The 26,474-nt window shown below is 41.3% G+C and overlaps 1 protein-coding gene across 1 annotated transcript; it reads left to right on the forward strand.

The window, feature by feature from the left end:
* Nucleotides 1-2,250: 2,250 nt before the first annotated feature.
* Nucleotides 2,251-26,008, forward strand: RNPS1 (RNA binding protein S1, serine-rich domain). The gene is made up of 35 exons (XM_010183942.1): nt 2,251-2,290; nt 2,392-2,412; nt 2,515-2,666; nt 4,044-4,295; nt 4,845-5,006; nt 5,094-5,242; nt 5,808-5,958; nt 6,076-6,233; nt 6,327-6,492; nt 7,359-7,484; nt 7,822-8,040; nt 8,765-8,982; nt 9,144-9,241; nt 9,543-9,667; nt 9,770-9,871; nt 10,487-10,606; nt 10,693-10,882; nt 12,238-12,331; nt 12,445-12,630; nt 13,166-13,310; nt 13,432-13,654; nt 13,745-13,920; nt 14,315-14,956; nt 15,445-15,495; nt 17,151-17,240; nt 18,325-18,537; nt 18,627-18,769; nt 19,160-19,298; nt 20,092-20,227; nt 20,652-20,838; nt 21,163-21,254; nt 22,360-22,457; nt 23,191-23,350; nt 24,784-24,945; nt 25,791-26,008. The coding sequence occupies exons 1-35, from the start codon at nt 2,251-2,253 to the stop codon at nt 25,907-25,909; spliced, it is 5,505 nt and encodes a 1,834-aa protein (XP_010182244.1). The 3' UTR covers nt 25,910-26,008.
* Nucleotides 26,009-26,474: the final 466 nt, after the last annotated feature.

A 26,474-nucleotide genomic window follows, 5' to 3' on the forward strand; every position in this document is an offset into this window, starting at 1 on the left:
AGCAGGACAGAAATATTCCCATGCGTGTGGAGAAAAAAAAAAATCAGACCATAGCTTAGCTCTTTCTCAGGGGTTATTGTATGGGCACTTCATCTGGGCCAAGGTAACTATTTAATAAATCCCCAAAATAATATCAATTTAGACAGGCTGCTCTTGAAAGGAAGATAAATATTGACAGGGTAGTGTCAATGCTATGTATGCTGAATTAGCTCAGCTACTACTTGTGCTGCTTTTTAAATTGTTTTTGATTTGCAGTTACCACAAAGCTTTTGTGTATGGAGACACATAGGACATCTTGCTTTTACTTTCTTTCCTTCTACCCCCCATCTAATTTGCGAGAAGTAGATGACAAGATGTGAAAGTCTGATATAGCTGGATCCAAAAACTGATCCCAAAAGAAATGTTCAGATTACTGGATGATTTCTTTGTTTTCAGGCAATATGTTTGACCTCTAATGTTCACTATGCCCAGCAAAGTTGCATTGCAACTTACAAAAAACAAATTAATCCCATTATGTACACTGTGTTGTAGTTTTCACACTGGCACAGTACTCATGTTCCTTTATTCAAGTCTTGGGTTGTACAAGGTGTGTGACTAATGTGAATGCATACAGATAAATGTTTTAAAGAAATGTTCAGTGATAACTACAACATTGCAGTAAGAAGTTTGTCACCTGACATGCAAAATACACTTGTTCTGCTGAACACACTACATTGATAGTCATGAAAAAGATATTTTTCTTGGTAATGTGTTCTCTCTTCCTCTCCTCTCAAATGTCGTCTTCTGCATTGAGCTGGAGGGCAGCTCCCAAAGCAGAGGTTGCAGCCCCTGTGAAATCTGTTTGAAAAAGTCAGGACATGCACGATGGACAACCCGGGAGAGCAGTTGCTAATGGGAGACTGTAGAAACTGCTGGAATTAAAAAAATGTTCATTTGTGGTCGTTAAAATGGTATTGGTGTGACTCATGCTCCTGTAGTTAATCTTAGAGCTGTAGGTATTGTGAGAACAGGAGTAAAGTGCCTGAATAACCAGGATGTCATGGATGTTGAATTAGAGTAGGATTTGTATTTTTTGTGTGACTTAAAGCCCACACTTTATTGCGTTGCCTGAAGTTACCTCTCCAGAGATACCCTCTGCCTTGGAAGCCCCTGTGTATTTTTTGTGCCTTTTTCTGTTGATCCAGCTGCCACCCAGCTCTCTTTGGATGGCTCTCTAACTTTCTGGGGGGATTGACCGGAATTCATTGCTCCCTTTTTGTCATTATCAATCTGTTACTGCACTCAAAAAGAGCGAGTGTATTTTGTTCATCTCTGCTTGCCTCTGTGCCCCCAGCGTTTCTAGAACAGCCGTGAACGTGTTCCTGGGCTGCCTCAGTAAATCCATGATGGATCTGGCTGCAGGCCTGCATCCCTTCAGGTATTTGGCTGCATGTTGTAACTGGTGACTTGGGAAATGCAGAAGTTCTCGCTGACCTGCACTCCTGTCCCCCTGCTTTGCTGCTAAGAGTTTCTGTGGGTTTTAATTGTTCACATTTAGCTGTCATGTACCTTGGAAGAGAAAATATTGACAGATCACTTATGAAACCTTTGTTAATTTAAAAGATATTCCTGGTCAGTGTGACCGGACCTGAAAGGACACATTGATCCTCTGAGTTATTTAAATAAATATATGCATTCTGTATACATGGGTTTTAAGTGAATTGTCAAATGTGCTTTGGTGCACATACAAATATAAGAGTAGCAAGGGTTTATCTGTCCTTGTCTCCTGTCTACAGGAGTGGCCATAAACCAATGCCAAGGGAAGAGAAAGAGCACCCCTAACATGTGTGACACTGAGTCTGCTTTGCTAGACAACAGTTTGGGTCAGATGCCAGGTCAGCATAACCCAGGCACAATCAACCTGATCTGTGGCAGGACCAAATACCAGCAGGCAGCCATGATACAATCTAAGAAATTAAGTAATGTCTTTATTGCAAATTTATTGTAAGTGGCCTAGTAAAAATGTTTTACTAGGATAAGTAGAAACTTTTAAACAATCCAGCAGCGAATGTATATGAGAAAATCAGTGGGATGCCAAGGTGTGCCTTGGTTTTCGTTATTCCATCTGAAAATAAAGTATGATTGCAAAAAGGGAAGTGTTTACATAAACTGATAAAAAACTTGAGAATTCAGCAGAACACAGCCACGTGTTCCTGAGCTTTCTTCCATAAAAGTCTCCCCGTGCCCAGCAGAGCCCTATTCACCTTCACTATGAGGGGAATCATACTTGCACTAGCGCTCACCCTCGTAGGTAAGCCTACATATCCCTTTCCCAAGATTTCATTAAATTCAGGGGTAACAATTGGATCTGGACTGAACGTTACTCATCTGGTTTTCCATCTCTTTTTACAGGTAGCCAGAAGTCTGACATCGGTAAGTAAGTTTCCTTCTGTAACCTTTTGGTGAGTTCGTTGTGATTTCTGTTGGTTAGAACATGCTTGTAAGTGTTGTGAAAATGGCTGTTACTCCCCACAGACCCTGGGTTTGGCAGCAGAAAGACCCACGTGTACAGCTATGAAGGCTGGGTGTTGAACGGGCTTCAAGAAAAGAGTTTAGCCAAAGCTGGCGTACGCTTGAGCAGTAAGATAGAGATCAGCGGGCTGCTGGAGAATACTTACATCCTCAAGGTACGGCTCCTTCCAGACATACTGTGCAACAGCAAACTGCAATCACAGTCGTAATTGTACCGAGTCTAGGAAAGCTGTAGGGAGCACAACTGGAGACGTCTGAGAATGATCTGCAAGCTGAAGTTCCAGAGGTGATGAGTGATTTGGTACCCAGTCACTTCCTGGTGTTTATGTGCAAGTTGATCGTAGCGAGCGTTCCTCGAGAATCTGCACTAGAAACAGAGGTGCCCAAATCGGGGTTTCTGTTAGAAAATGGTTATTTCTAACTCAAGGCTCTGAGTTTAAGTTCTGATTCTAGTCTCAACGCACACTTCCAACTTCTGTGGGCTGTAAGATCATTGTCATGCAGACAATTAATAAATGTAGACCTAAAAGCTAAAGATGAAAAACGATAAGCGATGAAAGAAATATTTAAAAATGAAAAGTATCATAAAGGAGTATGTAATAGCATTTAGTGTTTGGATAATGCAGTAGGAGATCTGTACATGTGAGATCACGCCTTTGCCAACATCAACAGAGATAAGATGTGACCCATCAGAAAAAGATGTTTCAGAAAAATACTTTTATTTGTCTGTTCAATTTGGTTACAAATCAGAGCTCCTGTTTTGGGCACCGAGTTCAGTGGCAGAGCTCTTACCCATTGTAGTTGAGCTGTAGATTTTCTTTCACTGATGAGGGCAAGATGTCAAAATTATGGGCTAGGGATTGCATTTTGCACGACAGTCCTCATCCAGAAATTCTTACCTGGTGTGCACCAGGCAGGGCTCTGAGATACCTAAACTGGCAATAACTTTGCCAGCTGCTGAATGGGGAAAAAGTTTATAAATACTTTGTTCACTATTAAAAAAACCATCAGCTGATAGAAGCAATTCACAAATATGAATGAAATATAGCAACTGTGTTAGTAAGAAAAATTTGGAAGGCAATGAGGTAAAATGAAATATTCTAAAACTGTATTTTTTGACATTCAGAATAATATGAACTTTTTAAATGTTAAATTTCACCTAAAGAAGAATATTACTTTAAGGCTGCAAAAATAGGTAGTATTTTATTTGAATTTTTTTATTTCTTTTTGAATCAGCCTTTGTCTCTATAGAGTTAATACAAGTAAAATGTTTAAAATATCGCTGGGAAAGAATAGCAGTACGTTAACTGCTTCTGTAAGATCAAGTAACGCTGCTGAGCCCGTGGGGTTTTCACTGGTTTACAGTAGTGTAAGCAAGAGGCAGAAGAATCAACTGTTGGATGAATCCCTAAGCCTGTATTTGGAAGGAAAGCACATCAGAGCTGTGATTATGTTCATTTCTTCCAATCGGTTTGCATATTTAGTGCCAAAGTGATTTTATTCACAAGTGTCTCTTCTTAATTTCCTTTCAGATCCACTCTCCACAATTTGAGGAATACAATGGCATCTGGCCCAGGAACCCATTTACTTGGTCTTCCAAAATCACCCAAATAATGTCTTCATGTTTTGCCCGGCCCTTCAAGTTTGAATACAGCAGTGGACGGATTGGAAACATCTATGGCCCAGAGGACTGCCCCGTTACGTGTATTAACATAGTGAAAGGAATAATGAACATGCTACAGATAACTATTAAAAAATCACAGAACGTGTATGAATTGCAAGAGGTTTGTTTCTTCCATTCTAAAACTACCTTACTGAAAGGATGTGTTCTATTTAGGTGCTCTTCCTTCAGGTTTCTCTTTATTTGCATCTGCTTTCAAATATCTGTCATCAAAAAAGTCAGTTTTTAGTCACATAGAAGAAAATGTGTACATAAATGTTGAACTAAATATCTGAGCTTTTAAAGACATTAGCCTTTAAGACTTCAAATGCAATCCTTTGAAGAAAAAAGAATTCTTAGCTATAAATGTATTTGTTGTATGGCTTCCCTCATACAGCTACTTGATCCATTTTGTTTATTCATTGTTAATATTAATTAACTGATTACTTTTTCATTTTGAACTCGGTTGCCTGACTGAGTATTGTTCACATATCTATTTTTTAGTTCAATAGGATTAATTGTGAGTGATGGTAACAGGTTTCAAAACACAACTGTTCAGTAAGTCCTTGCCCTCCTACTGCTCCTGCAGAACCTTCATTCAATACAACTTCTTCTCGTGCAGTGAAATCCCGAAACAAGTGGGAAGTCTCATTATCTCTGTTGATGTGCGCAGGCCGGAATTGGCGGTGTTTGCCATACAAGGTACGTGGTCCAGGAAGACAGGAAGAACAGGCGAGTCTCTGTTACCAAGACCGTAGACCAAAATAATTGCCAGGAGAAGGTGACGAAGAGCGTTGGAATGGCTTACATCTACCCTTGTCCTGTCGACATGATGGTACGTGAGCTGTGAAAAGACCTTTCTAATTCCGAGCACAGCTATTCTCTTCCTGTTCACTCCCTGGGTCTCTCTGTCTTCCTCCAGAAGGGAAGGCTCATAAGAGGGACCGCAGCTTTCTCCTACAAACTGAAGCAGTCAGACAGCAGCACCCTGATCACAGAGGTGGTGTCGCAGCAGGTGTACCAGATCTCGCCATTCAGTGAACCCACCGGTGTTGCTGTCATGGAAGCAAGGTAGGACACGGGCTTGCTTCACAAAGTGAGAATAGTTTTAGAGTCTGGCAGTCCCTTTCACCCCCACTGAAGTGAAATGAGAATTGAGCTCCACAGCAGTTAAGGTGCAAGTAGTCATAATTGGGGTTTTTCATACTCCTAAAAATTCAGTGAACCATTCTTTATTTGTACCCTGGTGAAATGGGCACTACAATTACATGGAAGAAAAAGAGAAAAGCTCTTTTGCTCACTTATACCATAAGAATGCAGCTTTGCTACTCTGTCCTGAAAAAGGGCTAATTTATAGTGTCAGGAGGAAGGTGGTACACATAGAAATAAGATCACTGTTGGCACTGACAGTAGCTCTCATTCAGAAGACAGCAGTTCATCTCCTCAGAAACTATTTTGTTGTAGATAACTATTTTGTTCCACTTAGAAGACTTTATCCATTGCAAACTGTAAGATTTTACTGTGATAAGAGAAATTGTTAAAACCTGATAACCATCACAGTATCACTGAACCAGCAGACAGCCAAGGCAGATGGAGGAGAGCTAATGCATCCCCCCTGACCCTCGTCTCTTGGCAGACAACAGCTCACCTTGCTTGAGGTGAGAAGTGAACGGGGGAGCTCCCCGGACGTTTCCATGCAGAGCTACGGAAGCCTTCGCTACCAATTCCCATCAGCATTGCCACAGATGCCAATGCAGCTGATCAAGACGAAAAACCCTGAGCAACGGGTATAGTGATTTTGGGTCTTCAAATTGCTTTCCTAATGAAAAAAAAATGAGAGTAATGATCCTAAATTCCAAAAGATTTAATTGTGTATGCACTCTCTCTCTCATGTTTTGTCACAGATAGTAGAAACACTGCAGCACATAGTCCAGAATAACCAGCAAGATTTCCACGACGATGTTCCACACAGATTCCTGGAGCTGGTCCAGCTCTGCCGGCTAGCGAGCGCTGATACTCTCGAGTCCATCTGGAGGCAATTTTCAGATAAACCCCGCTACAGGTATTTCATTGTATCAACTTATAAGACACTTTTCCATTTTTGGAGAATTGAGAACTAAATCTAAGGATTTTTTGTTTTTAAACCTGCTTGCAGGCGGTGGCTGCTGAGCGCAGTTTCTGCATCAGGCACCACAGAAGCCCTCAAATTCATTAAGGCCAGAATTCGCAATGATGACCTTAACTACCTTCAGACTCTTCTAAGTGTTTCTTTTGCTCTCCATTTGACGAAAGCTGATGAACACTCTGTTCCCGTAGCAGCAGTGAGTAAATTTGTGTGAATCTTTATCTGATAACAAAAGGAATGACAATTTATGACAACTTTTTATTTTAAAGTACGTTAGAGACTGGATTCTGCTCTCGTTTATACCGATTTTGTGTAAATGTTGAACCGTGAATTTCTTTTGGCACTACATACATGAGAAGTGACACTTCTGTGTCTTTATTTTGCTACATGGCTATAAAAACCATTCTCCCATAACAGCTTCTCGGAGTAAATCCCATTTTAGTTTGCTGGAGCCACATGTCATCCATGCCTTCTAGAAAAGACTTTGTCCGCTTGCATCTCTTCTGAAACAAATGGTGATTTGTGTGTTATGTCATTCAAATAGCTCTTTTAATTGCAAACTATTCCTATAAACTGGAAGGTGCTGCAAGTGAAAGTATTTGTGCAAACATTAAACATTTTGACACTATAACGAATCATTTATTCTGAACAGGATTTTTCCCATCTCTCCTCAATATTCTTATCAAATAATAATAATAAAAAGATATTATGTGAGAATGCATCATTAATAAAAATGAGTTGCACATTGTTCTAAGGAATTCCAATTACAGATCTATGTTTACCCATAATCTTTGTATTTTCAGCGTTGTGGTCAGCTGAGGAAAATCAAAATGGTGCTATGTAAACTTTATACATATGCTTATTTGTATTGAAGCTAGTGAGGAATTAAGCTGCTAAGTGAAGCTCACAAATGAAATGTCTACAAGCTCCTTTAATTTGTTTGGAAGTGAACAATAATAATTCTGAAACTGCCCCCCCCCCCAGATAAGCTCTAATCATTTTCCTGCCCTGAAAGCTATGTCAAGCACTGTATTAAATACCAAACATATTTTTCCCTCACAGGATTTAATGACCAGCTCTCGAGTGCAGAGAAGCCCCATGCTTCAGCAAGTTGCCTGCTTGGGTTACAGTTCTGTGGTCAACAGATACTGTTCTCAGACCTCAGCTTGTCCTAAAGAAGCTCTTCAGGTGGGCGGCTTTTTCTCAGGTTGTTCTTAATAGCTTACTAATGTTCATTACGTTAGCTTAATTCTTATAAGATACAGCATAAAAACGGCAGTTGGACTTACAAACACACCTTTCATGGGTCTCCTTCAGAACAAAGGCAGTTAATTTTACTAATGTAGATATTTGCTTCATCATTGAAAACAGTTTTCACGTAATGTAAAATCTTGAGAGAAGCCATCACTAAGTAATTTTATTAATCCCAGTTTGTTTATCGCAATAGAGTCTTCTGTGGGTAAGGGGAACGTTGTGGACAATCTATACACTAGTAAGAAAAGACTGAACTGTGCTTTGTCTGTAGCCCGTCCATGACCTGGCAGAGGAAGCGATCAGCAAGGGCCGTGAGGACAAAATGAAATTAGCTCTGAAGTGCATTGGTAACATCGGTGAACCAGCCAGCATCAAGCGCATCCTGAAGTTCCTTCCCATATCTTCATCCAGTTCATCTGATATCCCTGTCCACGTTCAGATTGATGCCATAATGGCCTTGAGAAAAATAGCTCAGAAGGACCCTAAAACAGTAAGTATGATCTGTCAAGAGATTTATTTCCCTAATGAATTAGAGAATGTGTACCGTATAAGGTAATTAACTTATTGGTATAATTTCTGTGGATTCAGCATGTTTAAAAATAAGAATCATTTTTTAAAACAACACAATACAATTTTATATTTCAGCTGATATTTTCTGCTGAACTGTAATAACACTGAGTCAGTAGGAAGCTTCAAAAGGGTATCAGCTGTGTTTCTTTAGGCATCTGTCTTTTAAGTTAAGTTCTCTGCTAGTTATATATAGTGGAAATTTAGCAACCTAAAAGTCAGATACATAATTTAATGTGCCTCAGTAGATACCAAGAGGAGAGTGAAGCACGGTCACTGAGTCAGTAGTGTTACTCCAAAGAATGAACCTATCTTATTATTTACCACTGTTTCTTCCAAAGTTATTCACCAGCCTCTGAATGTCAGTAACGCAAGAAGCTATGCTGATGTCTTTGTGACTGTGGTGGGTTGACCCAGTACATTGATACACGAGCAGATTCAGTGCCCGACCTTCTCCATGGAGCTGTTCCTTCATGGCCTCTTCAGTTGTCTGAAATTATGTGGAACCGTGCCATAAAAACGACCAGGAAACCTTTCTGCAGGGACAGTGACCCTCCTCTCCCGTATTTCTTGTGGGTTATGTGTGGATCCAGTCTGCAAAAGAGTCACAATTATTAGTAACTCCAGACACTGTTTTCTCTCTGCAGGTGCAGGGATATCTCATCCAGATTCTTGCAGACCAGTCGCTTCCCCCTGAAGTGCGAATGATGGCTTGTGCTGTTATCTTTGAGACGAGGCCTGCCCTTCCATTAATAACAACGATAGCTAATGTGGCAATGAAGGAGAGCAGTTTGCAGGTGGCCAGTTTCGTGTATTCCCACATGAAGGCTTTGTCAAGGAGCAGATTGCCGTTCATGTACAACATGTAAGTAGAGACAGGAACAAAGTGGGCGATCTTCTGCAAATAACGGGTTCTGTTACGTTCTTGTTACTGAGAACTGCATGTGCTGACAAATTGAACTCAGTTTGTATTCTGACGGGGTTCAGCTTATTTCTGGGTATTATTACCTTTCTCACTTTGCTTAGATCTTCAGCTTGCAATATTGCCCTTAAGCTGCTGGCCTCCAAACTGGACAGGCTGAACTATCGCTACAGCAAGGTCATGCATATGGGTCATTACTTTGGTGAGTAAAAGCATCTCGGTGACCAGGAAACTTACCCTTCAGTAATCCATTCTTAAGAGACATTAGGACCTTTGGAGAAACATGGCATTCTACATTTCAATAAGAAATTGAATTAAATGTGACAATCACATATTTAAAAGTGCATGAGTAGCCGTTTATTAGTTTGGCCCTAAACGGTTAAAATTTATGTAACGATGTATCTTAGAGGCGGCAATGGAAAAAGCTGCAGAAATAGGATCCTGAATGATAAGCAGAGCGGTTAGAAAGAAAGATGTCTCTCTTGTTTTTACTTCTGCCATAGAGAACTACAAAGTTGGTGCTGCTGGAGATGTCTTTGTTATGAACAGCCCAGGAACAATGTTCCCATCGGCAATAATTTCCAAGCTGATGGCGTATTCTGCAGGATCTGTGGCTGATTTGGTGGAGGTAAATATTTCCCTAAATCAATAATAAAGCAAATTAAAATGAAAATGAGTTTCATCTCTGTAATTACATTTCAGACTGTTCCTTCTAATGCTGTTTTGCTAGGTTGGTGTTCGCGTGGAAGGCCTCACAGACGTCATCGTGAAACGAAATATCCCATTTGCTGAATATCCCACATACAAAAAGATAAAGGAGATTGGAAAAACTGTAGGTATTTTCAGTAATGCAATGTGTGGGTTTTATGAAGGGGTATTTAGTAGAGGCTTCCTGTGCTAGTTAAGCCCTGTCTCAGAAAGTAAACTACCTGCCTAGCAGTCAGCTCCAGTATTTCTGTGAGGGAGAGCTCCGCAGTGGGACTGCAGGGGGCATCACTCCTGCAAAGTCTGGGTCTGGCCCTGCCTCCTCCCTGCCTGTGTATGGCTGCAGAAGGAGCATGGGACAAGAGGGAAAAGTGGACATTGGAGCACGGTGTGTGCAGGCTTCCTCCTCCGTCCCTTCATCTACTTCACTTAGTTTACAAGAAGATACCTTTGTCTTCAAGAAAAAAGGTGATTTGTTGCTGTGCTTTCAAATTGGATTTAGTTGCACTAATGGCCCAGACTCTCCGTGTAAATGTTATTGTATGGGGATGCAAAACACTGCGCAGGAGGCAATTCGTGGGCATCTCAATGACGGGGGACAAGTCTGCATTAGTGTCACTGCTATCTACAAAGCAGCAAAGAAAATTGCAGTGTGGTCAGTGATGGGTTTGATCACCTTGCTGAATTACCATTTGTAAAGTGGTGCATTAAGGAACTTTGCTTGTTTCTTTCTGTTTCCTAGCTGCTGGGATGGAAGGAGCTGCCAACAGAAATCCCCTTGATATCAGCCTACTGGAAAGCGCTTGGCCAAGAGGTAGCCTTCATCAACATCAATAAGGAAGTCCTGCAACAGGCTGTGAAGGTACCAGGGACCCCAACTTTTCTTTGCAAGGTTTGACGCCATTGTGCTTCTATGTCCCAGCCTCTTGGATCTCTGTTTTACTGCAGACTGTGCTAGAACCTGCTGACAGGAGTTCGGTGATTAAGAGAATCGCCAGCCAAATCCGCAACGGCATTGCAGGACAGTGGACGCAGCCGGTGTGGCTGGGAGAGCTGCGATACATCGTCCCTACCTGCACCGGGCTGCCGCTGGAGTACGGCTTGTACACCACTGCTCTGGCACGCATGGCAGTCAACGGTGAGCTGGGAAGTACGCGGTCAGCTGTGAGCTCTGAGCAGGGGCTGAGAGGGACAGGCTGAGGGGGCGGAGAAAGAAGTGAGGGAAAAAAAAAAAAAAGAAAAAGAACTGATTTTTATAGTGGAGGGGAGGTAGTTGTTTGATGAGATGATTTCTGCCTCATCTTTGAATGGATTGAAGACAGAGGAGGTGAGGTGAGAATCTGGGAAGCCAAAGCGAGAAAGGTCACGGCCAGAAGAAACAAGAGCTGTATGGGCAGCTGACTGCAGACAGGGGCAGAAGGGGCGGCTCCTGAGAGACGCGCACACAAGCTAAGCAGGATTCAGTGGTGACTTAAACGGAAGGACGCAGAAGACAATCAAAAGAGAACTACCAATAACATTAAAAAAGGCAGGAAGAGAAGAGGGCTTGTGAGAAGAGACGGAGTTTTGTTTTAACAGAATGAATACTCATGTATGAATACTTACCGAGAAATCAGTGATCGTACTGTTGGCTGTGCAGCAAACTTTTAATTTAGGCAACATTGTCTGCCCGTTCCTTTTTCCACAGAAGGAATGCAGGGTGAAGTACATGTTCTTGTGCTCTTTTTTCAAGTGTCGTATGTGCGCACTCTTGGCTGCCCTTGTTTTTTTTGTTTGTTAGCTTGCTTTAATAGCATCTTTGAATACCCACCTGTCCTTCAGCTGGGATGCGGTAACCCATGCACACGTGTAGGCTGGGCATCACCCAGGCAGAAAGCAGCTTTGCTGAGAAGGGCCAGGGAGGGCTGGTGGATGAGCTGGTACAGTGAATCAGCAGGGTGCTCTTGTGGTGATGAAAGCCAACTGCATCATTGGCTGCAACAGCAAGAACAGAGGTAGCATGAAAATTATATCCCCCCTCTATTTAGCACATCTGAGGCTGCAGTACAATGTCTGGTTTTGGGTCTGCAGCACAGGAAAGATGCTCACACTTGTTGTGAGGAAAGATTGAAGAGCAGGGTTTGTTTAGCCTGGTTGCCCGTCATTCACTCTCTTTTCTGGCTCTATGCATTTCTGAAATTTTAATGTTATATTGATTAACAAACTTTCAGTTTGGACCAGCTCTTTATTTTCTTACAATACTTTTACTGCAATTTTCAATTTTCATCAGAACCTTTGCCTCCAGAACAATCTTTCTGAATATTTTCAGTATTTTTCAGACTCATAAAAGATCTTATGTACCCCAAAGTCTGTCTCGTTGTCCAGACATATATTTGTTGTATTAACAAAAATATTACCTCTTCCTGAAAACCATCTCTTGCTTAAATTCAAATCCTTTCTCTCACTTCTAGCATTTTTAAAATGTTGTTTTGTTTTATACGTTGTCATTTGCAGTTGATGGGAAGATGACACCCCCTTTAACTGGAGAGTTTAGACCTTCCCAGTTGCTTGAATCCACTATGCAGATTCGGTCTGACGTAAACCCAAGGTATGCTAGGTTTCTAAGGCTTTACATATAGTGGAGGGCTTTATATGAAAAGGCAGAACCACATGTTAAAGAATAGCACCTTTCTTATATCTGGCTGCTCCACTCTGTTTCAGCTTGTACGTGCATACAGTCGCCACAATGGGTGTCAACACAGAGTACTTCCAACATGCCATTGAAATTCAAGGCAAGGTCTTGGCAAGAGCACCAATGAAGTTTGATGCCAAGATAGACATGAAACTGAAAAACATTAAGATTGAAACAAAACCATGCCATGAGGAAACTGAGATAGTGGTGGGAAGGTACGGTAGCATTACTTCAGAATACTTCCTGTTGCTGGAACGTTGTGAAGTTCATTATTCACTGACCTACAGAGGTTTCTAGGTAGGCAGAGTGACTTTTCAGTGTGTAGCAGAACCTTGGGGGTAAAAAGCAAGGAAAAGAAATAGGGGAGTTAAAAGTCAAAAGATACCTAAAATATTTAGGAGTTTGGTTTTTATTTTAATTTGTGTATTATTTTGTGATATGAATTTTTATTTGTTTATTATTTTATTGTCTTCTAGGATTTTTAATTTTTATTTGTAAATGAATGCTTTTCCTGTTTTGGAAATCTGTTTAAATTTATCCAGATACTGAAAACTTCCTGTGATATAAAGAACTGATGTTTGTCATGAACTTTCATTGGTCTTTAATAATATATATATTCATAGTTGCTTTATACAATCCCTATGTTCTAACAACGTATCTCCATGCTGTCACATGATACTAATAGGAATGTATTTAATCCAAAGACAAGAGCTTGGAGTAATTGACCATTTTTTGCACGTATCTCAACAGACACAAGGCTTTTGCTGTATCAAGAAATATAGGAGAAGTAGGTGTTGAAAAGAGGACCTCAGTTCTCCCAGAAGAATATTCACCAAGTATTGTGGAAGAACCTTTCAAACCATCAGAGAGAGCTTCCAGTGAAGGTTTCACAATGGTAACCTGTTCCTTTTTGCTTTCATAGTAATATTTACCCTCTCCATCATGCACATGTCTGCAGTTTTACTCTTGCGTATGAGATGCTCCCAGCGGTATTCACGTACTCGTCTCCAATGCAGCAAGGAGCTGACAGCGCACCAAGGAAACATGCCTATAGCTCTCAAGAGGATCTTCACCATGGCACAGGAAGAAAAACTCACAAACGAGACATTTGCATCAAGATGCATCGCCTTGGTTGTCAGCTCTGCTTTTCCAGAAGGTCACGAGATGCCAGTTTTCTAAAAAACACATATTTGCACAGATTAATTGGAGAACATGAAGCTAAAATAGTCTTGATGCCAGGTACAGTATTGAGCACAAGCCTTGTCATCTCAGGTTTGTCGGTGCTGTTTGGAGCAGTATAACCTTCTAATGTGTGCGTTTGGTGTGTAGTTCAAACAGATGCTGATATTGACAAAATTCAGCTGGAGATTCAGGCAGGATCCAGAGCAGCTTCCAAAATAATTCATGTGGTAAACTCGGAGTCTGAGGAAGAGGATGAGTCATTTCCATATGAGGACATTCAAGCTAAACTGAAGAAGATTCTAGGCATTGAAAATGTGTTCAAGGTAAGCGACTTTTTCAGCATGGGAGGAGGGGTTATATTCCCATAAACGAAGCCAAGAATTTGAAGTTGAACATGGAAAGCTGGCATGGGAAAGAGGATGGGACTAGTTTTGAACGGTGCCAGTGCCAGATCTGCCGCCCAGTGTCGCATCTGGAGGGACAGATCCTACAGGGCGCATCCAGCTGGGGCTGGTCCTTCGTGCTAGGCTTGATTTCAGCTGAGCAGAGTGGATCTAAGAGTGTTCTGCAGCTTTGTCAGTGAGTGAGGCAGGGAAGTGGCTGTTTCCTGAAAGGCTGATGTGAGCAGCTTGTCTGACACCTAGAGAGGTTTTACTTTGTAAACACAGAACCAAATGTATCCCCTCTCCTGCACTTCTCTTTGAACTGTTTTTGCAGGTTGCAAATAAAACACGACACCAGAAGCAGCAGCCTTCTAAGAAAGGAAACACTATGCTAACAGAGATTGGGACAGACCCTGATGCAAAAAATCCCTCCAGCTCACCCTCTGCCTCCTCAGCTGTCTCCTCTTCCTCATCATCTGCTGCTTCTCCTGATCGTAAAAAGGCTGTGGGTGAAGATGAGACTGGTCAAGTAAAGCAAGTGAGAAACAAAGATGCAAGCAGCAGTAAAAGCAGCAGTAGCAGCAGCAATAAAAGCAGCAGTAGCAGCAGCAGTAAAAGCAGCAGCAGCAGCAGCAGTAAAAGCAGCAGCAGGAGCAGCAATAAAAGCAGCAGTAGCAGCAGCAGTAAAAGTAGCAGTAAAAGCAGCAGCAGCAGCAGTAAAAGTAGTAGCAGCAGCAGTAAAAGTAGCAGCAGTAGCAGTAACAGTAGTAGAAGCAGCAGCAGCAGTAAAAGTAGTAGCAGTAGCAGCAGCAGCAAGTCATCAAGTCACCATAGCCATGGGCATCACTCAAAGCATCTGAATGGCAGCAGTAGCAGCAGCAGCAGCAAGTCGAGTCACCATAGCCATGGGCATCATCCAGGACATCTGGAAGGTGGCGACAGCAGCAGTAGCAGCAGTGAATACTCCAAAATATGGGTAACTTTGTCAGTAAATTGACTGAAGCTGCTAATGTTCATAATCACATTCCTCATAGCAGCTGGCTTTCCATCATAAATCAGGAAGTTATAAGTTGACACTGTAAATTTTAGCAACATAAAATTGCAAAGTTGATTCTATAAGCACACCTGCAATCATTGCCTTAGATGTCTACTTCAAAGCATCTCAAAAGTTTCCACAAGTTTGTTGAAACTTTTGTTAGAGGCAGGGAATTAATTTTTGTCAATTTACTACTTTCTGTCAATCTACATTGCATGTTTCTGTCTTATTTTTGCAGTAAGACCATTAATATTTTATATAAACTACTTCAAGTCTTGCATTATGTGCTTGTGACTAAGCATACAGAACTAAGTATGAATTAGAATGAGTAAAATCCTTACTTAATTCCTAGTGCTTAGATTTCAGTGTAATTGCAGCATTTCTTTTCTTCTGAGACTTTTAATCTTCTTTTGTTATCATTTTCAAAGGAAGTTCATGAGATTTATCATTATCGGTTTAGATCAGCGCATAGACAAGAGGTGAGTTTTTCTTTCCTCAGTAAATTAAGTATTGTTGTGGTTTAGGGCTGGGCCAGCCACCAAATCCTGGACAGACGCTCTCTGTTAACCCCTCTTCCCTCCCCAGAAGGGAAGAGAAAAGAGAGTAAGGGAGAGAGACTTTACGGGCTGGAAAAAAATAAACTAACAGATTTAATGAAACAGTAATACTGATACTACAAGATAATATTGTAAATAGGAAAATAATGAAATCTATACAGATATGTACAAATATATACAAAACCAATATAAAATCCTCCCCCCACCCTCACCCCAATGACGAATACGTCACCAGAGGCTCTGTGGAGCCGGGCACTGGAGAAGTCCCAGACCAAACTTGGCAGCAGTGGGAGCAGGATGCAGGAACACACAAATCAGGATCAGCGGCAGGCGAAAGAGAAGGGATACGCGTTAGCTCTCGTCCCTGCGATTCTGCTCAGGCCTCGGCCTCTGCAGGATCGAGATGGACGGAAGGGTCCAAGACGGAAGAAGGGTGAAAAGGGGACGAGACCCTCGTGATCTCTTGGTTTTTATACTGAGTATGACGTACGTGGGATGGAATACCTCGTTGGTCACTTTTGGGTCCGCTTCCCCGCCCCCGCAGGTGCAGACACAGCACCCATGATGAGACAACTGACCTTGAGCATATCTTCTAGCAGCGCTGTTTGGGAAAAACATGCTGCTAATTTTCAGCAAGTTCAGTCACTTAAAAGAGACTGAGCTGAAAAGTAAAATCACTGAATAGAAAAAAATTAGTTCTATTTAGCTCAAACCAGGACAAGTATGGAATCTGCCATGAGTTAAATGGAAACCTGAAAGGCAACTTGTTGTCTTTGTTGATGAAAATTGTGGTACTGATAACATTCAGAACACCAAATGAACTGTGGTGTTTCTTCTGAGATGTGCAAAGACAAAGAGCTGTGTTCTCCTTTGTGTTGTGTACTTGATGTCATTTGTGGCTCTGCAAAGTGGATGCAAAGCTCTACCAAAGCAGTACAAAGGACTGGAGACAGGCTTCAGAGGAACAAAGATCCTACCATCAAGAGCTTGGGTCATCTGACTGGCTTTGACCAGTTGGTTTCCTGCATTGGAATCACTGTTGATACACACCGGGGTAGTAATATTGGCAAACGTGGGAGGGTACCTTATTTTATGGCACTTTAGTTCAGTAGAAAATTCTTACTAGGGCGTGAGCCAGCCAGGAACAGTGTACTTGATGTTAATGTTCCTCAAAGTTTACAGTTCAGCTGTGTGTCTCCATTTAGTTGATCCTTTCCAATCAGTTGGTCCCTTCAGCGTGTCCTCCAGCTGATCAGGCCTTTCGAGAAGTAAAATTAATCAGTTTTGGTCTTTCATATTGAATTGAGAGGCTGGTTCAATTTGACTTGATCTGGTTCATTATTTTTTCACACCAGTGAATTCTCATCTAGACATGTTCCCCTCTTCTGAGGGGTCAGATACATTTGGGTAAACAAGATTTTTCAGAGCTAGATCACACATACTTAGCAGAACAAAGCACATTGCAAGTCATTGAGTTGCTCGGGGTTGGAACAGAATTCTGCAGCACTGCCTAGTGCAATTTCTTCAAGAATGCTTTTAAGTTACTCTCTCGAGCATGATGTGTTTTCTTCTTGCAGTTCCCAAAAAGGAAACTCCCAGGTGACCAACTCAGCAGCACATACTCCTCTACAAGATCCAGTCGTGCCTCTTCTCGAGCTGCTTCCCGGGTTAGTTGCATCTTTTTTAGGGGTTTTTGACAACTTGAAAGAATGGCAGAGTGGCTGTGCACTTGTAGCAATTGTACAGCTAGGACAAAGGGAAGAGACAAATACCAACCTCTCAAGTCTCGGGTATCAATCAAGAGTGAGACCCATACCATAGTTCCCACACACACTTTCCTCTGCAATGAGGTGGGGATCCTCACTTGCACCACGACACTCCCCTGATGGGAATCCCACCCAACAGATGCCTGCAGAGACTGCTCTTGTGACCTCTGCAGCCAGGAGGGAAGTTGAGGTGCTGCAGAGCCAGTGCAACGACACTGGTGTTGGAGGCTGAGGCTAAGAGGAGCCTCAGCAGAAGGCATGCTGCAGATGTGACATGGAGTGCCTTGGCTCCTCACCACCACTCAGTCTGATGCACCCAGGCTTGCTCTCTGAGGAAAGTGATAAAGTCTAACGATGGAGTGAAGGAATTGCTGGTCATAGTGTACTTAAGGCCCTGCTGCCAAGCGGGGAGGTTCTTGGTGCTGAAGATGATGTCCGGGATTATATTTGGTGCTAGGGTGCTGTGGAAAATCTGCCTGCCCAGAGAACTCACACTGAGGTGTGAGTGAAAGCCAACAGATCAGCCAGACAGATAAAAAAGAGGACAGTAGGTAGGGGATGTTAATGTTGTGAGAAAGAGTGATGAGTACAACTGACACCTGATGTTGTTACTAATTTAGGTTTCTTTCATTCACAGGCAAGGATATGGGTATTAACAATGAAGCCCAAATAATGCAGTCATTACTGCATTGTAATGATATGACTACTTCGATGTTATCAGCTGTAGCTCAGGACATTGCACGCATTTTGGCTTATATAAAATACAGTGATAAAAATCCATCTGTGCATGCAGAGGCACGTGCACGTTAAAGGTGTACACGTGAGAGTTTATAGGCATGTATATATGTATGATACGTATGCTGGTATATATTTGCAGTTTGGTTGCTTATTTTTAAAATGTGCATCTAGATCTTGCACCTAAAATGTTCCATGGTAACTCTGTCATAATTATATTCTTTGCATACTTTCTCCTCCTCCTTCTTAGCCCAAATTTTTGGGAGATGTTAAAACGCCAGTATTAGCTGTTTTCCTTCATGGCATTCGTAACGATAAGAAGATAGGAGGCCTCCAGCTCGTGGTATATGCTGATATTGACTCCATCAGGCCCCGAGTGCAGGTATTTGTGTCCAACCTCACAGATGCAAGCAAGTGGAAGCTCTGTGCTGATGCTTCAGTTCTCAATGCTCACAAGGCAGCGGTAAGGCTCAAAAATAGTTACATACAGCTGTATGCATCACGGGAAAACCATGTGCTTTTAAAGATGGATCATTTCTCCCTCTGTTATAGGCTTACCTGAAATGGGGCCGGAATTGCCAGGACTACAAGATTTTGACTGAGCTGGTGACTGGGCGGTTTGCTGCCCATCCTGCTGTACAAGTGAAGTTTGAGTGGCCTAAAGTTCCTTCAAGTGTCAGATCCATAGCAGAATGGTGAGGTTTTAGTCTTTAGTGGCACTTGTTCATGGTATCAGACAACTGGGAGAAGTCAGCCTCCACCCAGGAGTTTCTAGTGGTTAGAGCACTGGTTATTATTTTATTCTGATCTGTACAACTACTGCCTTCAGACATAAAAACTGAGTGGGAGATCACAGCCATCCTATTGCAATGTACAGTATTCCCCTTATACTGAAAACTGAGGAACAGATCTTCCCTTTCACTGAACACTTGATCCACAAAGCAGAGAGTGGACATGGGGCCCTAACCAGTGATCCTGAAGGCTCTCTATGCTACTTACACACAGATGTGAGACAGTCTGGTTGGGATGTGTGCTGCTTTTTGCTTCTCTATTTCACCAGATCTTTCTGATTTGAATTTTTGAAGGTTTTACAAATTTGTCCCTGGGGCTGCTTTTATGCTGGGGTTCTCTGAGAAAACGGACAAGAATCCTTCTCGACAAGTCAGGGTGATCGTGGCTCTAACTTCTCCAAGGACGTGTGATGTTGTTGTAAAGCTTCCTGATGTAATTATGAAACATTACTATCACTCTCGTATTTCTTCCTAGTAGAAAAGTGAGACTGTTGCATTTTAATTACAGTGGGTCAATTCTGAGAAAGAAAAATTAAGTAAGCATCAGTTTGAGTGCAAATAATGAAAACAACTTTTGTTTATTTTCAACCTTTTTATATTACATCCAAGAATATTCATAGGGTGATTTTTTGTCCATGGAAAAAAGAGATTGACGTGGGTACTCACAACGAATGACACGCATTTCCATCTGTAGTAGCTCCGTTAAGTGTTCCCCAAACCATCTCTGAAGGGGAGTAGAATCATAGAATAGTTGGGTTGGAAGGGACCTTTAGAGGTCATCTGGTCCAACCCCCTGCAGTGAGCAGGAACATCTTTAACTGGATCAGGTTGTTCAGAGCCCTGTCCAGCCTGACACTGAATGTCTCCAGGGACAGGGCATCTACCACCTCTCTGGGCAACCTCTTCCAGTGTTTCACCACTCTATTTGTAAAAAAATTCTTCCTTATATCTGATCTAAATCTACCCTGTTTTAGTAGACTTAGAGTAATTCATTCTCTCACAAATAATGTCTGAATGATGACCCACACCATGAGAGAAAACTGTAAGCAGAAGCAAGAAGCTCATGGGTGGCAAGTCAGATGAATTATGTTCACATAAAGTCTTTATCAACTGAAGGAGAAGAAATTGAAATCAAATTCCAAATGGGAGAGAAAGCTGATCTCAGCTGTTTGCTGTGAATACCTGGCACAAGTGTATTTTGAGTATGCATTTGAATTCCTTTTCAGATGATCCTCTATGAGAAAGCCATGAGGCTTCCCCTGTCGCTCCCTGTAGGTCCGAGGTTACCAGCTTCAGAGCTGCAGCCTCCCATCTGGAACGTCTTTGCTGAAGCCCCCTCTGCAGTGATTGAGAATCTGAAAGGTGAGGGTCTGATCACATTCAGAAGCACGACATCCTCAGTCTCCTGAATTATCTGGGCACCTTCTGAATTTTTGTGGGATTATTTGTCTCCAGGGGATTAGGAAATGTGTTGTAATAATGTGAGGATGGTTGAACTGAGAAAGAATAATGTGCATGTAGTATGGAAATCATCATTTCAGGGATAAAGATACCAATTATCTGAATTGATACCACTTTAAATGTTCTGGAAGTTATTTTTTGTTAGATATTTTCCATACCTTTTTTAGAATTTATGGGTGCTTAGTAGCCAAAAGCCCCTGTAATCTGTGCAAAAATATCACATGGGACAGTGGGGGATGCTAAAATAATATAGCACTAAAAATAAAATATGCCATTTAATGACTCTTTTATAGAAAAAATACTCACTGGCATTTTATTTAACCAGCTTGCTGCTCAGTTTCCCACAACAAGATCACAACCTTTAACGAAGTGAAGTTTAACTACACAATGCCAGCAAGCTGCTACCATGTCTTGGCTCAGGATTGCAGCTCTGACCTTAAGTTCCTGGTGATGATGAGGAAAGCTGAAGAAGCTGTGGACCTGAAAGCCATCAACATCAAGCTTGGCAGTCAGTAAGTAACTCCTGCCAGACAGTGGGAGCGTGAGAGACTGCATCGTCCACATTTAGCATGAGAGGAGCTTAGATCTGAGATTTACTGCAGTGGTTAGTGGCCCGTGGGATTTTAGCTTTTCCCTTCTTTACTCTCCAGGCATATTGAATGTGATGCTACTGATGTGATCCTGCACCTTAGGTGACAAGAATGCCCCTGATGTAATTTAAGTAGTTGAAATGAGCTTACGCTGTGATCAGTGAAATTTAGTGCGCAGGAAACTGCCTTCGTCACTGTATGCGTATGAATGTGCTACAAATGGGGTATGAACACTCTTCTTTGCAGTGACATTGATATGCAGCCTGTGAAAGGACAGGTGAAACTGCTGGTCGATGGTGTTGAAAGCCCCTCGACAAATGTTTCATACAGAACTGCTGGTAAGTGATGCAGCATTGTTCTTTTCATTTTCTCATAGTTTTTAGGAGAAATAGAAAGGAAGAAAAAAATCAAAGAGATTCCACCAGTTTGTATTCAATAAGTATTTCTACCTTTGGTTGTACTGTTAATATTTAAGAACATGTATTGTACTCCCTTGCACAGGACTACTTAGACTCATTTGAGTGTGAAGCTCTTGGAAGTGACCAAATTAAGCAAGATATAACTAGCATGAAGACCACTCCTTTTCATACATAGCTGCAGCTCCTGCTGGAGTTCTGAATTTGACAAGTGTTTGGGTTATATTAGAAACCCTTGCTTGCTTAAGACTTTTTGAAGTAGAGCTTTTTCTAAAATTCACCACACTTGTATATCAACATTTTTCCTAATTTGATTTGTAGAGATAAATTTGGCCAGCATTCTGAAATCTGCTAGGAATAAATATGAAGAACTGGTAAATAGCCTGCTTGCTTCTCTCAAAGCAGGAATAGGGTTTTTTTCCCGTGAAAGGACAGAGGACCTTGATTAATTCTATGCTATGTAGTCTGGGGCTATATTCAATGCAGGTGTTTCCTGACTGTAGAGATGTCATATAGAAATCAGACTAAGTTTTGCTGAAATCTGGTTAGCATCTCCAATGCAAAGCTCAGTCCTACTTGATTACGTGCTTCGGAAGTGATAATTGTGCTAGACGTGGCTCTGGTGCCCGTCATGGTGTTCTTTGTATTTCCTTACTCCGTTACAGCGTAGTCCAGGCCTTGTACAGCTGTGTAGCTATACGGGTATGGCAGACAGCTCTGTAATAATTTCTAGAAAAAAATATGAATATTTTAATAACCCAAAGAAAAACAACCAGGAGAAAAATAAACCTATGATCATTAAAACTGCTTTCCAGCTTTTTGCAAACACTTGTAGAAATGTATAGAAAACATGGTTTTGCTGTATGTTTTGTTTCTTGAATAGAATAATTGAGGAATTTCAAGGAAAAGAGTATTTTGGAAACATGACATTTGCCTTTTTCTTTCTTAAAGAAGCTAGGATAGGTCTGTTTTGGTTTTGCTTTGGTTTATTTTGTTTTTCTTCTTCGTTTTATTTCATTTTCTCTAGGAGCTTCCCTATGGATCCACAGTGAAAAGCAAGGGCTTGTACTTATTGCCCCAGCCTATGGCATTGAAAAATTGTACTTCGATGGATACACATTCAGGGTATCGTTCTTCCTCATCATAAGCTTGGGTGTTGAGAAACTTCCATACGATTCCCTTAAATCTGTATGTGCAGGAGTATACAGTGGCAAAGCCAAATGTGTGCAGGGCCCAATAAGCCCAAGAGGGAAGATGACACTACAGGGTTGCACAGTCCTGCTCTTTATTTCAGCACAGGAGAAGCTCAAATCTTCACCAACAAAAATACCTTATTCTTTCAGTACAGGTGTGTTGGGAAATGGCCCTGTGAGCATACACACACTGAGCCAGCAGTGCGTTTGCAAGATAAATAAGTATTCAGCCCCTGTCCACTGTTCTTGCAGCTGTATAATTCTTCAAATCAGCAAAAATGCAGGCATTCTTTTAAGACAAATTAACACTTTAAAGGTTGCACTACAAATAATGTGAAATGGCAATGTAAGAAATCATTAAACAGTACTGTATCTATCACCTATGCTATGAAAACCTCCATTAGACAAAAGTCTCAGCATATTAATACTGAACTATTAATAACTTAATGTACTAGTCTGGCACAGCAGGTTTTAAAGGCTGCAACAGAGTTAGAGACACTGCAGCACCATGGGAGTTTGGTGTCTGACTGTCAGACCCCTTTGAATTCTTAGCAAGAGATTTTACATGTTTGTGCGTTAACTTGTACGGGACCTGTATAGCAAAAATTTGCTCTGTAGGTGGTATTTTTTTTAACTTGAAGAGGTTTTGATTTTTCTTCTCACAGATTCAAGTTGCTTTATGGATGGCGGGGAAAACGTGTGGAATATGTGGAAAATATGATGCAGAATGCGAACAAGAATATCGGATGCCCAATGGATATCTAGCTAAAAATGCAGTGAGCTTTGGGCATTCTTGGATTTTGGAAGAGAAGCCTTGTACAGGAGGTATGCAGGCGCTAATATAATTAATATAATATTACTGCAGTTGTATAGAAAATGTAGGATTTATTTAGAAAATTTGAAATCCGTAAACACTTTGAAAAGAGCATTTTAAAAGGGTTCATTATATTAAGTTATATTAAGTATGAAAAGTATTTGTCAATTTAGAAAGGAATAAGAAATTATAAATTAAACAAGCCAAAAAACGCAAGTTAGATGGAACTGCATAACTAAGCTGAAACAAAATCTTTGTTTCAGTTTTGAAGTGTTTCAAAAGAAGATCAGAAAACAATGCAAGAGGATAAGCTCACACAGAATGCTTTGATTTAAGCACCATAGCATTTTCCATTTAAAAAAACAGATAGGAATTAGTAATTATTTTACCTTGGCTGACCACCTGATTTTTCAAACCAGTGCAGCCCGTCAAGTGAAGCATTCAAGTGCACAAGCAGTTCCAGGGACTTAATTACATGGATGAAATAGAAAAAAGCTGTATTTCAAGTGTTTCAGTAGATTAGGATCTTATGGTGTGCTCTCAGCTAAGGTTATGATGCATGAGCATCCCGTAGTGCTGCAAGGAGAGGCACGTTGCCTCTGCAAAGATGACTTGGCTGGTGGGAAGGACTTCCTTGGTCCCTGGAGACAGCTTCTACACATTCAGCTGTACATCTGCTGTTATTCTGCTGTGTCTTTGTAAAGAATGCCGGGCATCAAACTTGCTCTAGGTGGCTATGGAGTCCATATGCATGTACAAAATAATATTCACATGGTTGGTAGTGACCACAGGTTGTGTTTCCATTTAATGTATAGTGGGAATTGTTGGAATTTTAAAGAATGAAGTGTATAGTCAGGACTAAATCATGGTCCATTTAGCTTCTCACACACTCGTAGCCGCTTGTACTGGGAATCCAAAACATGGTCAATATTACTGGCTGGCAGCAATGACTTTTGGTTTCCCTCTGCAGCAGTTTTGTGTTTGAATGACAGTGGTAATAGTGTAATTCATTAGTGGTTATTGCTTTGTTCGGAAATCCCCCCTTTCTTGTCACTGCTGAATATTCAAAGCTTTTGAATGTGGATTTGAAGTTATTCTGTAAGCGAGTTTACTTTGCAAAGTGTTTATTAGAAAGTATATCAGAGTATGTTAAAAAGTAAGAAGTATATCAGGAAAAAAAAAAGTAAAAACCAAAATTATATCAGAGTATGCTAATCTAGAAACAAACCAGTTGCATTTGAAACTATCTTTCTGTAATTCCATATCTAATTAGCTGATTTCTAAAGTTTATCAGTCAGGGATGCTGCTTTATTTACAATTAAAACACAGTTTTCATAGAGGAAAGCTGTTTGGAAATTGGCAACACTGGCAGACAGGTCAGTCTGCGGAGATTTGAAGATTTTGTGCGCAAGCACGTGAACTATGACCAATTATTTTGTCACAGCCTGTAAACTGCGACGTTCGTTTGTGAAGCTTGAGAAGACGGTTCAGCTTGCGGGCGTAGAGTCCAAGTGTTATTCTACAGAGCCCGTGCTGCGCTGTATGAAAGGATGCTCTGCCACCAAGACTACTCCAGTCACTGTTGGTTTCCATTGTCTCCCAGCTGGTAAGTAAATAGAAATCCTAATGAACAGGAGCCACACAAAAGTCTAAGTAGATTGTGCCTTGACTCAGTTATTCCAGGTATGAATAATCTGACATACCCACAGGTAGGGATGGGCTTACTGCAGTACTGACTGAGGACCTTTCCCTGTTGTCATTAATACGTAAAACTTCCTTTAGCAAGAGAAACACGCTTCTGTTGTACTTTTCCTACATCTTTCATTATACCACAATTTAAAATTTAAAGAGAACTCCCCTTCGTGGTGCTTTGAGCTAACAAGGTAAGGGCAGGGTAACAGTACAGGTGACATTGTGACTCAGCTGAAAAACTGAGAAATGCAGCCTGTGAGGATTCAGTCACATCTGATCGTGTGCAGCACCCTGAAACGGGGATCCTCGCCTTGTGTATTCTTATGTATCACCACCTTTGAGCGTGATTCTGTTTCACTGAGCTGATTTAGGTAATAGAAGTGCAGGTGTGGACAGGATTCCTGCACACAGGTGCAGTCATATAGGAGGATGTCTCTTGTATAGGTATATTGTAGATTATAAGGTAGATATAGATTATAGGTTCCTGTCAAGTTTCTTTTTCATTTAAGACCATAATATCCTTTCCTAAATGTATTATTAATATAGTTCTATGTGGAAGTAGTAGTTTTCAAGGTAGAACTGGCTTATTAAGTGGGTTTCCTGTAACATCTCTGTGTGACTTAGACAAATATAAAAATGTAAGCCAGTGAGGAGGAGCCAAGCTGTCTGGAATTAATGACTGGTGTATGGTAAATGCTGTACCTTGCAAAACTGCTTCTGGAGTATACTGTTTACTTCCTATTTCTTGTTCCCCATCAGATTCAGCTACCAGCCTGACAGACAAACAGACAAAGTTTGACCAGAAGTCAGAGGATATGCAGGACACTGTTGATGCACACATAGCATGTTCTTGTGAAAACGAAGACTGCAGTGCGTGAAGCTGTACATTGCAGCACAGGAAAACAGAAACACTTTAATGTTTTTATTGTGTGGTGTAAGAAAACTCATCCTAAGGAATAACAGAGATACCAAATTAAGTGTTTGAGGATGTGTGAAATCTTCCCACCTAATTTAAAGTATTAAACTTTATTATTGTAATAACTGTTATGATCGCCCATAAATATATTTGATTTCATATTAAATCCGTGCATGGAAAAAATTATGAAAGCGTCTGTATTTCACTGGTTATGGGAAGAGGACATCTATGTGGCTTCTACTCACCCCCCATATTGTAAACTTTTTGAGTCTGTGACTGTCTTCTGTGCACCAGGCACGTGTCCATGCCAGGCCCCATAGGGAATATGGGTTGGGTAGTTGTGGTACCAGGCTCCTGCTTGTTTCCCCTGGTGATTTCTTCTCTGGTGCTGAGATCCTGTGCACCCAGAACAGGAGCTGATCACCTCTGTGTGATGCGGCATGCTCTGCAGCAGCAAGGCAGCTCTGCAGCGTTCTGCAGCAGCTATGTGGTGTTCCGGTGCTGCCGTAGGAAACGGCAAGATTAGG

This window comes from Mesitornis unicolor, unplaced genomic scaffold, assembly GCF_000695765.1.
Source record: "Mesitornis unicolor isolate BGI_N332 unplaced genomic scaffold, ASM69576v1 scaffold40574, whole genome shotgun sequence".
Classification (NCBI taxonomy): domain Eukaryota; kingdom Metazoa; phylum Chordata; class Aves; order Mesitornithiformes; family Mesitornithidae; genus Mesitornis; species Mesitornis unicolor.

What these genes read in the sequence shown, in the direction of transcription:
- RNPS1 (XM_010183942.1), top strand. Translation starts at nt 2,251, where the DNA reads ATGAGGGGAATCATACTTGCACTAGCGCTCACCCTCGTAG. An exon ending in ACGTGTATGAATTGCAAGAG is followed by an intron (nt 4,296 to 4,844) that starts GTTTGTTTCTTC and finishes TGATGTGCGCAG; the next exon opens with GCCGGAATTGGCGGTGTTTG. An exon ending in GCATATGGGTCATTACTTTG is followed by an intron (nt 9,242 to 9,542) that starts GTGAGTAAAAGC and finishes CTTCTGCCATAG; the next exon opens with AGAACTACAAAGTTGGTGCT.